The sequence below is a fragment of the Asterias rubens genome, chromosome 13 (genome assembly GCF_902459465.1).
Source record: "Asterias rubens chromosome 13, eAstRub1.3, whole genome shotgun sequence".
Taxonomy (NCBI): domain Eukaryota; kingdom Metazoa; phylum Echinodermata; class Asteroidea; order Forcipulatida; family Asteriidae; genus Asterias; species Asterias rubens.
The window spans coordinates 11100547-11118238 of NC_047074.1; the positions used below are offsets into that span (position 1 = coordinate 11100547).

At 37.0% G+C, this 17692-nt stretch overlaps 1 protein-coding gene across 3 annotated transcripts in view; it reads right to left on the reverse strand.

Annotated features, from left to right (window-relative positions):
* LOC117298806 (guanylate cyclase soluble subunit beta-2-like) overlaps nucleotides 1-17692 on the reverse strand; it is a 90033-nt gene that overhangs the window by 50295 nt on the left and 22046 nt on the right. For 2 of the 3 annotated variants that reach the window (XM_033782139.1, XM_033782137.1), the window contains exons 1-2: nucleotides 9371-9655; nucleotides 1104-1177 (exon numbers count right to left, since the gene is read on the reverse strand). In XM_033782139.1, the coding sequence (XP_033638030.1) occupies nucleotides 1104-1177; nucleotides 9371-9373 (77 nt within the window). In that variant the 5' untranslated portion in view covers nucleotides 9374-9655. Of the gene's footprint in view, nucleotides 1-1103; nucleotides 1178-9370; nucleotides 9656-17692 lie in introns of those variants that run through there. The other variant, XM_033782138.1, reaches the window with a different exon arrangement.

Consider the following 17692-nt stretch of genomic DNA (forward strand, 5'->3'; position numbering starts at 1 on the left):
CCTGTTTTTTTTTTCGGGACAGAAATTTTTATGCTAAGCAAATTCGTGTGCTTAGCAGCTCTATGAAATTGGGCACTGATGAAACTCACAACATGCAAAGTTTCAAATCCTACGGAGTAAAATGTGGTTGTGAGACGTAGTCAGTATGTCTGTCCAATGTTCCGCCTTTTCTCAAGTCACCTAAAGTGTTACTGACTCTCTCGGAATAGTCAATGTCACGTCCTTCAGTGGTGTGTCTCTTTGGCACATGAGCCAAGGCCGATCACAACTACTTGAATAAAGACTAGCCATAAAAAGACGCCAAGTCGTATACAACCAATAACCCCACCTGTGCAGCATTATGGATTTACGCGTAGATTAACTTAAGATTTGCTCTACGCTGTGATGCAAGTAAGTTTTGTGAGAGTTTGCGAGTTGCCATGCGACTCTTCTCACACCATAAACAGAAAAGTTGCTAAAGTTGGATATGCATCTTTACGACCACGAACTTCCCTGAGAGTTTGCGGACAGTGATTGGGACTTTTTACGCACTAAACAGAAACAAGTTGCGAACTGTACAAACAGTGACGTGCTTTTCGAGCTAGAAATACGGGATCGTTCACGGGATCGGTGGCGTCTGGGCCCATTTTCTTGGCTCTACTTACCGCCGAACTCTGCGCTTACGATCAACATTCACCGCTAACGTGAAAATGCCTAATTTCTGCACTATAGCCTTGTAAGCGTATAGAATGCCTAGTAATGTGGAGTACGCACGCCCATAATTCCTCGCTAACCCGTGAAATACGCTTGCTGTAAGCGCAGAATTCCCTGCTTCTGTAAACGCCGATTCTCTGGTTACGGTAAGCAGAGAAATCAAATTGGGCCCCGATCAAAAGGCCAACGTAACTTTGTTTTCGAGAGTTTTAAAGTTTACTTACAAATGAAATGATGAGATGTGTCTGAACGTCAACTGCAGGTAAAATGTTAAACTTTAAGTGGTTTAAGAGAGTCAGGGAGCTCATTAAACAAAACCGTTGCATTATTGTCTGCTAAACATTGGCTTCTAAATATCCTAACTGTCATGTAGAAATCAGAATACATTTCAATATGGATATTAAACTTACCTGATTTTCTCCCAGGTTTTGTCGTCGAATTTGTCCAAAACGAGAGCCCTCACGCAGAGATTTATAAAACCATACTGAAATTGAGAAGAAGAATGATTCTAATCAGCTAACAATATAACATAAACAAAAAGAACCAAATATACTTTTATCACGGTGTGGCCATCTTGATTTTACCCCACTCCAACTCATTGTAACCAAACTGAGGCTGGACGAAATAATAGTCTGGTGACATGTTTGCGCAATGAATGAATAGTAGCTTTCATTACTGTTATTGGAAACAGGGAACATGACCAGCGTGATAAGGGTCTATAGAATAAGATCACAGTCGATCTTCGTTTGAAGAATCCATTTTGTAATGTACCGGGGCACTCAAATTAATCACTCACAGCACAAATCACTTGAAAGGACAGTCAAATTAAGTTTAACGTTCAAACTATATGTTTTGACTGCAATTTACTTAAATTCAATTCAATCAGTTATCCCCGATGGGAAATTTACACAAGTTACATAGAAACAATTGAAAGCAAAGAAATAAAAAGGAAGAAATAAGTAGAAAGGTTTAAAGAGATCATTATAGATGCCAACGATATTTATTCCTTCTTGATTTGACATTACATCGAATTGGATCGGTTGGTTGTCCCAAAACATCCACTCCCCAACCTTGAATAACAAGAACAACATCAAGTTGATGAGTAAAAGTAAACAAAATTGTGTACTTTTTTTGTACGAAACAGGACGTAAAAGTTCACAGATTTACATTAAATATAGTGATAGTAGAAAGCTTCCCATACAAGATTACTTGCTGAGGTGCTGTAATATATGAGAAATTTGTAAAATAACTTCACGCAAATAAATTTTGTCTCACTGAGACGACAAGATTTTTTAGCATGTCGTCCTACAACGGGTTTACGCGACTCTCCTGAAAAGATTGCTCGGTGATTTTCCCTTCCCCCACCCCCCTCAAAAACGAGTAATGAGGCTTAAATTTCTGAAGGTAAATTATACAACATCTTCATTCACAGTGAGTAGGGATCCATGTCATGGCCAGAAACTTGATCTACAAAAGGTATCAAAACCCTATAATTTGCATTTAACATTACTTTTACTGTGTTTGATACGATTTGACCTGGGTACGAGTTGACTTGGGTACGAGTTGACTTGAGTACGAGTTGACTTGGGTACGAGTTGACTTTGGTACGATTGACCTGTTTCATTTGCGAATTGTCGAAAAGCTTTTTTTTTTTATAACAAAAGTTACATAGACCCTTTAAACAGATACGGGCAAAATACATTCAGATTTCTTTTTTCAAAATTGCATACAACGAGAGACGAAAAAGGGTTACTATTGTAATACCTCGACCAATGTTAAATGAGTCAGAGAAAATATTAATTCTCCGTGTTGGTTTCTTAACCTGTTTTCTGAAAATGTTTCAGATGGACTGGTTACGCTTTTCTATAGTTGGCCTTGACCGAACTCTGTTGACAGAACGGCAAAGCGGCAAACCTGACCTATACTTATTAGTTTTCAAGCACACGTCAGTTTTTTAATGGCAGCACTTAGTGTCTTTGAAAACAAAAAAAACGCAGGACTTTTGGTCGACTAGATTAATTATTGCCATGACAAAAGCAGTAAAGAATTTAAATTAGGCGCTTTAAGATCCACTGCAGTAGCAAAGCGCCTTTAGTACTTGTTCACTCAGCCGTAAGCATTTCTGAAACATATTATCAACAATTCCGACTTGCAGCACCGGATGCTGCTAAATGAGTTCACAAAAGGCTGCTGGGGTCGAATCCACAAAGAGTTAGGACAAGTCAAAGTCCCAAGTTAGGACGAGTAACTCGTCCTAACTTGAGTAAGACTAGTCCTTGACTCTTTGGACTTTTACAAACGTATTTTCATTACATTGTTTTACTCATTTTCAAGGGAAGCTTTCCACTATCATTATCTTCAAACCCTGTAAGTTTAATGTTAATCTATGGACATTTTGAAAAAGTACCCAAATCCTTTAAGATGATAGAAACCGTGTAAAAGTAACTTTGGATTTGTTGGCATGTGTTCATGTTTTCTTACCAATCAAGTATTAAAGTTTCACAGTCTGATTTTATTGCCGGGGAAATTTGTTTCATTTGTTTTTCTATAATTAACGGATTAAGACAGATGATGTTAGTACACACACATCAAAACGAAAAACATTCACAAACTATCGCATATGCTTTGTGGACAATGCAAAGCAATATGTAACATAACCTTGATTAATTTTGGGGGTTGAACAAAGAAAAAAAAATCATTATTTAAAATTTACCCAGTCAGTTTCCTTTGTGGTTTTAATAATTATGTGATAACCCTTTTTTGTTACATGGACGTGACAATAATAACCTTCGAGTTGTTTGATAAACCATTGGAAAACTATTTTCGTGCAATATTGTTTGTGCACGTATAACTTTTTCGAATCTATAAACTTAGCTGTTCAAATAATATATAAACCTTATTTTCGGGTTGAATCAACCAAAATCACACCGAGCGTCTTTAAGCACTCACATCTCCAGGCGGGGAAAAGTCACTTGGAAACAGTCACTTGGGAAATTATGCTTGCTCGGCTTGCTCCAAAACACAAACACCAATAGCTCAACCGTAAACGTGTTTTATTTCTAGACAGCTCCTCCTATAGAACGCAGCGTGGATCTCGTCAGCGTGTGCAGTGGTTGTTTTGTGTGATTCAAAAATTACCAAAACCTTTCAAGGTGCACGTCGTATTTTTTTGAACCACGGTTTAAAAAATACAGCGTTCACCATGAAAGGTTTTGGTGCACTTTTTGAATCACACAAAACACAATGTCCCACAGAGTTTAATTAAACTTACATTGTTTAAAGATAATAATGGTAGAAAGCTTTCCTTAAAGTATAATGCCTACTTGCTGATGTGCTGTATATACTTGAGAAATTAGTAAACAAATTTGTCACGAAAATAGTGTGCAGTTCGTCTCATGAGAAGATAATAATTTTATCATGTACAATATTTTATCTACAAAAGGAGGTACCAAAACCGGCCCTATAAAGGGACTGGACACGTTTGGCAATTGCCAAATACAATAAAATAACAAATCTGTGATCAAAGTTGCAAATTTGTGTGTTTTTTTGATGCCATTTAAAAATGCTTGAGGCCTAAAGTATTGTATTATTTGAGTGAGGGAAATTTACAATCACTGACCCACATAACGTGTTCTAGTTGGCTTGTCCAGTTGTTTCACCTCAGTTGACTTATTCACCATGCCTGCAGGCTCCCCTTATATTCATTAGTTATTTGTGCTCATCTAGTTCCCCTTCTGATCAAGCTTTGATAGTTTTTTGTATATAATAATTGTGTGCTTTTTGCTTGAATAATTATTGTCTTTATTATTTTGTTGTAATATCGTTTAACTTTAACGGTGCTAGGTTTATTTAGTTGTATTTGTTGAGGTCAAATAATTATTTAATAAAAAGTTGCCCTCCTGATGATCATGCTCTGTTAGCTGTTATTGTAACCAATTATTAATAAAAAGTTAATTATTAATACAAAGTTAATTAATTATCGCCTGTGTGCATTTTGCTTGAATAATTATTGTGTTCATTATTATTTTGATTGTTTTTGTTTTGTGTAATATCGTTTAACTTTAACTGTGCTAGGTTTATTTATATGTATTTGTTGAGCTCAAATAATTAATCAATTAAAAGTTGCCCTCCTCATCGTGCTCTTTTAGCTGTTTTTGTAATTCATTATTGCGTGATTTTTGCTTGAATAATAATTGTTTTCAATATTATTTTGATTGTTTTTGTTGTAGCAATATCGTTTAACTTGAACTGTGCTAGGTTTATTCATTTGTGTTTCTTGAGGTCAAATAAAATAATTAATAAAAAGTAATAACTACGATTGTAATAATAAATAACAATTAGTGAAGAAGTCATACGGAAAGGACGACTAACTTAAAACAAAACCATACATTGGTAAAGCCTTATCACAAAGTTTGATTTTCTTTTAAAACAGTAAATAAAATACAAACTTGGCAACGTAATTAATAATACCTTCATCAGGAGTGTACATCAACAACTTAAATAAAATGTCTTTTAGCAATTACCAATAATGTCCGTGGATATCAGCAACCTTTTATATCTGCTCCAAACAAAGAATGGTGCGCACGTTTATTTCTGCTTGGCAAAAAGAAGCAAGATACCAGTCACACATTGTAAATGTGACATACAATATTTTGCCTGGTAATGGTAACCTCTTTATGGTCAGCTAAATTGTTGCGCTGAGCTACTTTTTGTGCTAGAACAGTTTAGTTTCAACGTAACACGTGGAAAAACAAAACGCATGTTTGAACAATGATATTTGAGAGAGATTTGAGCAAGTGTGCCAACTCTCTACCGACTGAGCTATCTACAATCCCGCCAAAAATGCTTAGGCCTACCCTTTGTAACATGACATTAAACACCCCCGCTCAATGTTGATGGCAGCGCAGACCGCCAAACGAGAGCCTACGTTGAAAGGGGGCACGGACCCCGTGGTGCGGGGGCCCAGCGAGTTATGGCCAAGGCTGTAGCCATATAAGTTGTCGGTCTCCCTACTTCCCACATGCCAAGATGGACGTCTCTTTTATGTCAAACTAAGGCAAATCTAATTAAGTTTTAAATATGTACAAACGCAACGCTACGTAATGGTTATTTGTTTAGCCCCAAAATGCAGAAACCCAGATAAACTAAGTTGCTTTAAACCAAAATGCATTAGCAAACCTTCAATAGCTTACAGTTCTTTCCCTTTCAAATTGCATATTCTCATCTTCAAATTGTAGATTATCCTTTTCGATCATGAACTAGACCCCTTTAATTGAAGGATATCATTTCCGACTTTGAATGAAAGACCTACAAATTGAAAACAAGTTACTACAATGTTTGTTTCTATTCTAAAAAAATGTACACAGTAAATAGCGTTCATATGAAACTGATGCATAAATTTCACACAATAATATAACATATCGGATGCCACAATACAAAATAATGTGGACACAATTCTTTCAAATAATTAAAGGGGTTATTAATGGCTTCTTAAGAAACACTTTCCATGATAGGCAGGGGCTGAGCAAATCATTTATTTATTTATTTATTTCCTCAAAACCTCCCAAAATTTAGAAGATAAAAAAGGTAATTAAGTTACATACAATTTACAATAAAGGGTACATAGTTGACATCGAAGTTGACATCGCTCAAGTAGTGCAGTTGACTGCCTCTCTAAGTCTACACTGGGTGCAGAAATTGCCTCGTCTGACAAGGGTCTAGAAAAATGTTATGTTTAAAACCCTCCGCTGCTTTAACGGTCTGCAGCCAGTAGACCGAAAACGTATAAACGTCAGCTTTCTATACCAACATCGTCTAAGTTTAAAGGCAGTGGACCGTTTTGGTATTTACTCAAAATAATTATTAGCATAAAACTTTACTCGGTGACGAGTTATGGAGAGACTGGGATAAACATGACGACTGTCATCTTTCTTTTAGAGAAAAATTCCTAATTGGTTTTGAAAATTCCCCCCCCCCCAAAAAAAACAAAGGTTTTAAGGTTTATTTTGCCACGTTAAACTAATGGGATAAACATCTAATAATGACGTTTGATAAAAAAAAAACTATCCACATCTAAGTAAGATTTGAAAGTTTGCATGGTGGAAATACGATATGGAAAGGTTTGCAGTAACACCTTGTAATGACTATCTCTAATGAGTTGGGGGTGGTTCTGAAAAGAACCGTTGGTTTCAACTCGACGTTTCGATCAGTATGCTCTGATCGTCCCATTAGAGTTAGCCATTACATGGTGTTACCGCTAACCTTTCCATACTGTCTACATCTATTTTTTATAAGTCTAGGTCTATTAATTTTTTTCGAGACATCAAATCTCAGACCTCAGTTCAAATCTCGCTTAATACCAGCACCTTGCAGGTCCATTATGGTATCAGTCCCTTATTAAATGCACTATGGACACTATTGGTTACTACTCACAATAGTTATTAGCATACAAACGTACTTGTTAACAATCAATGAAGTATAAACATTGTGAGAAACGGCTCCCTCTAAAGTAATGTAGATTTTGAGAGGAGGTAATTCGCTTGCGCCGTATCAATGTCATGATGTTTCTTGTTCATTCCATTTTCATTCATGATTTTCTTGATCTGTTCTTGACTGTCTCTGACTTAACTAACTGTATTTATTTGAAATTACTGCATCTTTCTCCCATAAACTGCAAACTGCACCATCTTTCTACCCATGTACAAAGCACAAATTTATAACATACTCCTGGCCTTATTCCTGGCGACAGCACTTTAATACAACCCGCAATTTATCTTTACAAATGTCATAAAACGTCAAACAACTTGTTTATATTTGAGGTGACTGAGAGAGTAAACTCCTCATGCCTGATGCGTTCTGCTGAATCGTCATAAATAGATTCAACAGCTTAAAGGCACTGGACACCTTTGGTAATTGTCAAAGACCAGTCTTCTCACTTGGTGGATCTCAACATATGCATAAAATAACAAACCTGTGACAATTTGGACTTAATTGGTCTTCCAAGTTGGAGAGAATAATAGCAGCAAAACACCCTTGTCGCACAAGTTGTGTGCTTTCAGAATACTCGAATTCAAATGTTTTGGTGAGAAATTACTTCTGTCTCAAAACTACGTTACTTCAGAAGGAGCCGTTTCTCACAATGTGCTTATACTACCAACAGCTCCCCACTGCTCGTTAGTAAGTTTTTATGTTTTGAGTAATTACCAATACTGTCCAGTGCCTTTAGCAGATGGAAAATTGCATCGGAGATAAAATACATTAATTTAGGTTTTACCCATATACACCGATGTGTGTTAGCACTGTATATACTCAGCATATACTTTTGTTGAGCTCCGTGAAAAAAAAACACAGGCATATTACTCGGTTGGGATTCGAACCCACGACCTTTGCAATTCTAGAGCAGTATCTCAACGACTAGACCCTGGGGATTGCACGGTGAAGCTAAGAGGCAGTTCGAATTCCACCCGAGTATGCCGGTGATTTGGTTCCAAATAGCTCTGAAAAGTACTGAGTATACTAACACACATCGGTATAAATGGGTAAAGAACAACATTAACATAAGGACTCGACAGCTTTAAGTTTAGTGATAAATGCCATCCACTTTCGGGAGGTTACACCAAGTGTGAATACTGGTCTTTGACAATACTACCAAAATGGGCCCAGTGCCTTTAAACACGATACAAAACGAATCTCCCAATGACATTTAAAATCAAATTCATACGTCAGTGTCTTCATCCTTCATCAGTAAAGTCATAGTTGTCAGTTTGAGTCCCCGCGGTCAGTCCTCACTTAAAACATTGCAATTAAAAAAATGTATATATTGTGCCCAACAGACATCTTTTGCATAAACACAAGGGATAGAAACATGTACAAACCGATCAACAAAAAGCAATTAAAGGTTGAGCAGACGACCACGATTATATGTGAATTGGGCAAATATTATTTAAATGGATTTTCCGGATATCAGATTCCAATTTAATTAGAAGATTAATTCATCCATTCACTTATCCATTGTTATTAAACAACCAAGGCAGCACAAAGCTGAGCTATGTGACATTCAAGACATACAGGTAATATTTACATATTGAATGTTCCATATTAAAGGCAGTGGACACTATTGGTAATTGTCAAAGACTAGCCTTCATAGTTGGTGTATCTCAGCATATGCATAAAATACCAAACCTGTGAAAATTTGAGCTCAATCGGTCATTGAAGTTGCGAGATCATAATGAAAGAAAAAACACCCATGTCACACGAAGTTGTGTGCGTTTACATGGTTGATTTCGAGACCTCAAGTTCTATATCTGAGGTCTCGAAATCAAATTCGTGGAAAATTACTTCTTTCTCGAAAACTATGGCACTTCAGAGGGAGCCGTTTCTCACAATGTTTTATACATCAACCTCTCCCCATTACTCGTCACCAAGAAAGGTTTTATGCTAATAATTATTTTGAGTAATTACCAATAGTGTCCACTGCCTTTAAATGTTGAGCTTCAATACGACTTCAAAAAGTCTTCATAACAAAATGATAAAAAGTGTACAGACAATAATGAAAAAAGCACATTATAAGTGAGTGGAAGAAAACAAGTTTCTTCAAAGTGTATTTTTAAAATTGACACATAACATTAATATCAAAGTCTGTCGATTGACAATTTGAAAATAAATAACCATTACTTACCATTTCAGCGTAAACACCCCTTTAAGCAGGACAACAAGCAACCCAATCCGGCTCTAGACTTCAGTAACAACTCTTTGAAGACGATTAAGGCTTGAGACTCCCGCTCCATACCATGATGATAACGTCTTATAGGATCCTCTCCTATCTGCAGTCAATCGTAGAAGTTCCGTACTTGTGGGGGCTAGCCACTCCAGATTCCTTGATGGGGCCGCTCGTCAGAATCTACGGTATGAAAACAGAGTAAGAGATGCTCCTGAGTATGGCGAGCGATTCAGTATTGAGTTTGTCAATGATAGAAGCCTGTAACATGAGCCGAGTTTTTATACACACGTAGGACTGTGACTGCGTGTTAGCGTTTGTCACTCTGTTTCTATGGTTATCATCGCCAAGCGAGACTGCAACAGGCGGATTGGAATGCAGAAACTAATTTTTTTTTCAGTTGCTTAGCAATTTGTTCACACCGCGCATAATATGAGTCTAATAGGAACGCAGTAGCTTATTATTTTTATTAAGTTGCTGAGCATTTTGTTTAAACTGGTATACACCGAGCATATTAGAGTCTGATGGGAACGCAGTAGCTAATTTTATTAAGTTGCTGCGCAATTTGTTTAAAACCGGTACGCACCTCACTAATTTTATTAAGTTGCTTACCAATTGTTTAACCCGGTACACACCACGCATATGAGAGTCAGATAGAAATGCATGCTCTAGCTAATTTTATTCAGTTGCATAGTTGTTTAAACCGCTTACTATTGAGCTCGGTTTACTAATGTTTTCATTGGTTTCCAAAGATGGTCCGGAAAACATATTCCGTTGCGTGGTATCCATTGTCAGATACCAAGATACCAAAATACCAAGATTACATCCACTCAGGTGGAGGTATTTTTTCAGTTTTTATTTTATTTGTTATATTTATTTTTTAAAGTTAGATTTTTAATTTTGTTTATATTTTTTGGACACTGGCCTTATCAGAATTTGCTGAGTAATTTTTTGTTTTTTATACTTTTTTATATGCCGGTCTTATTTGTAAAAAATATTACTGCTCGTGTGACTGCAGCCTTTTTCAAGCATGCAAGAGTATACATTATTCTCTTGAAACTTCGATGGCCAATTGAGCCCAAATGTTCACAGGTTTGTTATTTTATGCATATGTTGGAAAACACCAAGTGAGAATACTGGTCTTTGAAAGTTACCAAAGGTGTTCAGTGCCTTTAAAACAGGCTATATCGTGCTATGGAAAATGCTTAGGCAGGGAGTTTCAAGAAGATGCATAGAGTACGTGGGAAAAAGCTACTACAAAGACTCATAGCTACAGCGATGTTAGAAAAGGAAGAAAGCCTCCAAAGTCAATTTAATATGCAAATCTTACGTGCATTATACTAATCCCACCATCCGCCAATAATTGGTTGCCCTTGAACAACAAATAATTGGAAGGATAATGTTATCACAAATAATTACCAGTTATAAAGAAACTCATTAAAAATGCAATCAAACAAATTATTTTATAGCCCATAAAAAAAAAATCAAATCAGCAATCTGCTGAGAGACACTGGACACCATGGTAATTATACTCAAAATAATTGTTAGAATTTAACTTACTTTGGTAATGAGCAATGGAGAGCTGTCGATAGTATAAAACATTGTGAGAAACGACTCCCTCTGAAGTAACGTATAATTTTTGAGAAAGAAGTACCTTCTCACTAAAACATTTCAATTAAATTCGAGACCTCGGAGGTGTCGGATTCAAGCATCTGAAAGCACACAACTTGTGCGACATAGGTGTTTTTCATCTATTATTCTCTCGCAACTTCGACGACCAATTGAGTTCAAATTGTTTGTTATTTTATGCATATGTTGAGATACAACAAGTGAGAAGACCAGTGCGTTTAAAGTACCTTACACTTATAAAGACAAATTGAAAAAAAAAATTAAAAAAAATCAGCAAGGTGGGGCACCTGATGCACTGCATACTAAATAAACGGGAGGCTGCTGCAACATTTCTTAGATGGGATAAACTGCTAAGAGTTTGCCTCAGTTGCTCTTCCTGGCTTCATCCTACAGGCGACATGCTCTCCTTTGGTATGTAAGATAAGACAATCTATAATGAAGACAGCATTTCACGTTGGATGAAGCAAGGCCGTACAAACTGATAATTGAAACACAAATGTACGCACTCTCATGCGAACTGACAAGAGTGTGGCGTCCGCAAACCATGATGGTGATTTCAATTAAAGCTCGTCCACATTGTAAGGTCATTAATGACACCCATTGACACCCAAGTCTTTGTTTTACACACTCATGCGAATTGACTCGAATGTGGCGTCGACACGCCCGTGATGATTTCATCTAAAACACAATCATCTACTTTGCAAGGTCACCAACGAGACCCCAACGAACATCTTCCGACTGGCGTCCTATTGATGGCGTCTTCACATAAATGGGAGAGGGGAGAAGAAGAAGAAGATGAAGAAGACTTTGATTTTTAGATTGAGTCTGTAAAAACCCGACAAATAACCAATCAATACATACGACTTAAAAAAAAATTACCTTTACACTTGAATAAGACAGCGATAACAAGATGCACAACACAATCAGTACACCTGAAATCACGTACAAGAGACATACAGAAAAAATGAGACAATAAAAAAGGAACTGCCGTCGATTTCACAAAGAGTTAGGACGAGCCAATGGACGAGGATTGGTCTTAAGGTCTGCATGCTACAGTGCAGGGTTGGGACTCGTCCTAAGTCCTTAAGATTAGTCTTAAGTTAGGAAGAGTTTTGTGAAATCGACGGCTGGTCAATAAGAAAGTAGCGAAGTGACCGCTTCACGTATGAATGGGAAAGAGAGTTAGCCAATCGATTCGATCCAACACGAATAGTTGACAATGATCATCATGGACACAAACTAAGAATTTTTGGATTACATGCTTGATCCGGCTTCAAGGCTTCCCCAACCAACCGTTTAAAAATTGTTCGACAGGACGGAACTGCATCACAGATCATGAGATATTTCTCTAAAGCTAATGTAACGAGCCATCGCAGACAGGAAGTCTATATTAAAGGTACGTTGCAGAGTTTGTAAGAAACAAAAATCGTGAAGATCACAGATTTACATAAAACTTACACGATCTAATGATGATCATACTATAAGATAGTAGAAAACATCCCTTGAAATATTTCTGTCTGAAATTTCACATTTTGATGAGAAATAAATACTCAAATTTCTCATTTGGAGTTTATCGCTCAGTGAGCGTTTTATTCATTTTTGGTTTTGGCATCGATGCAATGCAAAATTTGTAATCGGTTTTTCACTAATCTCTCGTGACACAGAAGGCCGATTGATCTCGAACTTCTACGGGTTTAACGACTAATAACCTTTTGTCTGTGCCTCCTCAAGTTACCAACATAATATATCCCCCTTTAAGCCTGCCTCATTCACTAATTTATTACTTTTTTTCCCTATTCCCACCATTCCTTTGTGTTTCCATCATCATGTTGTTTAACTATATAGCCTCTTCCCCTTTTGTCTCTCTACTAATTCTCCCTTGCTCTCCGAATCTCTCTCTCTATTCATGTTTTTCCACTTCACTGCTTTTGATGTTTCACTTTGTTACCTGTTCATGTTTGTTGTCATTTAGCCTTCGAGATGCTTCGAGAAAGACTCTGCTAGGGTCGAATTGTCAGGCCATTACTTATGGTTTGCTTCAAGGGTCCACAGCTAACTGGCCCACCGCTAAAAACACCAGCCTCCGGCCTACAATACAGTCTTTACTTCGAGCCCTATATATATCCTGAGCCTGTTTAACACATATTATAATTATTGACTAATAATAAAGACATTTGTTAAGCGCCTAAACGCAAAAGGCTATAAGAGCATAACGAGACATATACAACGAGTGAATGATACAATTACAAGAAAGCAGATTACAAAAATAAACAGCTTAAAACATATGAGTTTTTAACAGAGACTTTAATAAACAGTGTAAAGAACTAGCTTGGCGAATATGCACAGGAAGACTATTCCAAAGACAATGAGCAGCGTATATAAGACACTGATCTTTGACCATAAAAAGGGAATAAGCTCTTAGTTGAAAAGCAATGACTGTTTTGCACCAGTCCCAAAAAGTGTGCAACATCACTCAAAATCCCCCGTGGCACAGTAAACTGTTTCAAGACGCACATTAAATGCAAAGACTATATCCCTTTAATAGGATTGCACGAAAGACCAAACTTAATTTATAGCAGACACCTTCTGCTCTCGAAGGATCCAACATGGACTATTATCCCTAAATAAAGCGATCTCTTTGGCTTAAATACTACTATGATACCAATAAACTTAAAGGGTTTGGGTATTGTTTTTGTACGACACAAAACACAAACGTCCATAGGTTTACATTAAACTTACATGGTTTCAGGATAATGACGGTATAGAAAGCTCCCCTTAAAATACTACTCGCTGAGGTGCGGTGAGGTTTTGAGAAATTTGTCTAAACAATTTCACGAAAACAAACTATTATCTCGGGAAGACATAAATTATCTGAGCATGTACAATCGGTTTACGCGATTCTCCCGAAAACATTGCTATGTGTTATACTTTTTGCTTTTCTTCTTAAAAAGTTGATGACTAATGAAGCTGAAACTTTTACAGGTAAATTATATCTTCATTCACAGTAAGTATAGGGATGCATGCCCTGGCCAAAACCTTGAACTACAAAAGGTATCAAAACCCTTTCAAGAAAGTTACAATACTTCCTTGATGAGCCTCTAATAGGTTTACAAATTTTCTTCTCGCCCCATCTACCTGTTGTAGGAGTTTGTCCCAAATCCAGACCATACCGTCAAGGTCTACCTAGACTTACAGATTAACCTTCGGGCAGCCAGCTAAAAATGTCAAGCTTTTCTCTGGACTAGCTTTTTCTTTGGCCGTCATCGGGGCAAAATTTCATAGTGCTGCCTAAGCAGAAAAAAATGCTTAACTACTTTCTGCTAAGCAAACATCCAATTCAATAAACCTTTGATGTCGGTATTGCCCTCACATGACAAAATAAATAATGGGTGTTTCATAATATTAACAGTGGCAATTATAAACAGTAAAACCAACATTATTAACAGGTCAGAAGGAGGGCAAAACTTTGGATTGGGTGAAGCCTTGGCTTTTTTGTATACCCTAACCTATTGACAGACTAACACTGCATATAAGACTCACAAAGACAAGGGATAACAAGGGGCAGGATACCAGTCACAAATTGTACATATGACATGATGGTAGTTTGGCTAGTAACCTTATTCTGGTAAGCAACATTTAGTTGCGCTTAGCAATATCTTTTGCCTAACAGTTCCATGAAATTGAGACTTTATAAAAAAAAAAAAAAAAAAAAAAGTGTAAAATACCAATAACTTTGGAAGTATCAAGTGCGTGTTTTATCAAACTCCAAAAACTTTCGATGACGCCGTATTTCAAATTATGGTCTGTACAATTTTGCAAAGAGATGGTTAATTCATTCCAGATCATTATGAATCAAAACTGCATGGAATTGGACCTTTTCACCGAGGCAACAAATCAATGTCTGCTCTGAAAGGGTAGGTACAATTAAATGGTATGTAACACTGTCCAATTGAACGCGAGGTAATAGATACTTTTTAATGTTCCCCATTTTCATAAAAGGGTCTCTTTTTGTTAACTGCCATTTTATTTTATACTCTTTCTCAGCGGAAATTGATTTTTTTTGGCGACAGTCAAAAGGTACAATTTGAAACATTTCACTAATGCTTACCGATACGTGAAGCTTGAATATAACTATAACTATCATTATTTAAAGGCAGTGGACACGATTGGTAATTACTCAAAATAATTATTAGCATAAAACCTTACTTGGTAGCGAGTAATGGGGAGAGGTTGATGGTATAAAACATTGTGAGAAACGGCTCCCTCTGAAGTGACACAGTTTTCGAGAAAGAAGTAATTTTCCACGAATTTGATTTCGAGACCTCAGGTTTAGAACTTGAGGTCTCGAAATCAACCATCTATAAACGCACACAACTTCGTGTGACAAGGGTGTTTTTTCTTTCATATTTATCTCGCAAATCCGATGACCAATCGAGCTCAAATTTTCACAGGTATGTTAGTTTATACACACGTTGAGATACATCAAGTGAGAAGACTGGTCTTTGACAATTACCAATAGTGTCCACTGGCTTTAACTATTTGGCACAGATACTAACGAGCGACTCCGCCTGGCGCTCTGATGGAGTTGTTAAAAATAAAGTGGAATCGAACACAATTTAACACAAGTTTGGGACTATTAATTTCACCCTCACTGTCATGAGAATTCTATATGTTGGAAAATTAATAAGTACACAACAAAAATTAAATTTCCACATTGAAACCCTTCTTTTACAAAAGTAGAATACTGTTTATACTCAAGAAACTCCACCCCAACTCCCTAAAAAGTGTTGGTCAAAAGTAAAGTGGAATCTAACACAATTTAACACAAGTTAGGGACGGTTAATTTCACCCTCACTTTCATGGGAATTCTATATGTTGGAAAATAAATAAGTGCACAACAAAAATTAAATTTCCACATTGAAACCCTTCTTTTAAAAAGTGGAATACTATTTATACTCAAGAACCTCCACCCCAACTCCCTAAAAAGTGTTGGTCAAAAGTTATAGACAAAACAAGTTGCATCTTGAGACACTGCAGCGCCCACACTTTGATGTCAACAGTTTTGTGTTGCGCTTCTGTATTGGCAATGCAGGTTTTAAAAATCAACCGAGTCAGGGTCTACTTCGTGTTGTCAGCAGCAGGAGTGTGGGTTAGAATCCCGGTCGTGACTCATGTCCCCTCGAGCAAAGGCTCTTAACCACAATTGCTTCGTAAATGTTAGGAAGGTAGTGCATGCTACCAATGCCTACATCCTAACGAGCTGTGAATGTGGGGTGTCCATGTTTCAGCCCCATGTGTAGGTGGCAATGTCCCCTCGGTGGCATGGTTTGTTTCCCCCAAACGACACTGCAATATGTGTTTTCCCTGCCGCTGTGATTGGCTCTTCTTGTCAGATTACGTCATCATGAAATTGTCCTGCTCCTTCACCAAATCATTGCAATGTCGTTTGAAAAAAAATCGTCCCCCGGTGGCAGTTGATTTGGGTTAGTGTACCCATCACTCTAAGTCGCTATCCGTGGCCTGGTAATGTTAGGCGATCTCTCTTTAAAATATATTGCAAATATCTGAAAAATTCATGTCCAGTCTATAGAAGCGAACTCAACGCTTTTAGTCGAAGTTTTTAACTTCTTAAATTGAACGACAGTTCTGGTGTACTCTCTCAAACTCAAACACACCACTGAATAGTATTCTACAGTGCAAATATGTGTTGCCTTATTTGAACAGCACTTATGAAGGATGTCAAAAGCACTTCAAACAACAAGTTCAACAAGTCTGTGAAATTGCACGTGCGCGATAGAGCAATGTCCAGCTGCAAAACACACGAATAAGCGTTCGCGAATTTCGACCACTGCTGTTTAATATTTTATAACACGAACAAGGTACATGTACCTTGTCCTATTTCCACAGCACTTCTGCAATTAAGGGTACCCATTAATAAGGTACAATTTGTCACTGTTTTCACCAAGATATAATTTCAATCTGCTGCGAAATTGTTCTGTTTTTGTGTTAAACTCATCATATTAGGTTTGGAGACTTTAGTCACAACTTGACATTTTACTTACAATGAAAGCATGCATATATTTAAAATCATGCAAATCTGTTATTCGTATCACACATTAATATCATGATGAAGTTGTTATTTTTTTTAAAGCACTGGATGGACACCTTCAGAAAGACCAGTATTCTCACTTGGTGTTTTCGAACATAATATGCATGTAAAATAAACAAGTGAAAATTTGGACTCAATGGGAGACTTTCTGGGACGATAGAGGACAGCAGACTTACCGGGTAAATCCATTGTTCTCATAATTATGCGCATGTTCAGAACTACGTAAACAATGGAAATTTACCCGGTATGTCTGCTGCCACCTAGCGTCGGAAAGTCTCCTATTGATCATCGACGTTGGAAGAGAATAATGAAAGAAAAAAACATTGGTGCAAAAATCTGTGTGCTTTCAGATGCTACAAAGGTTTCAGTCCTGAAGTATTTCAATATTTGAGTGAGAATTCACCTCTCTCTCTCTCTCTGAATAACTACCTTACTATAGTATGAGCCGTTTCTCACAATGTTTGATACTATCAACAGCTCTCCATTGCTCGTTACTAAGTAAGTTGTTTAGCTAACAATTATTTTGAGCAATTACTAAAAGTGTT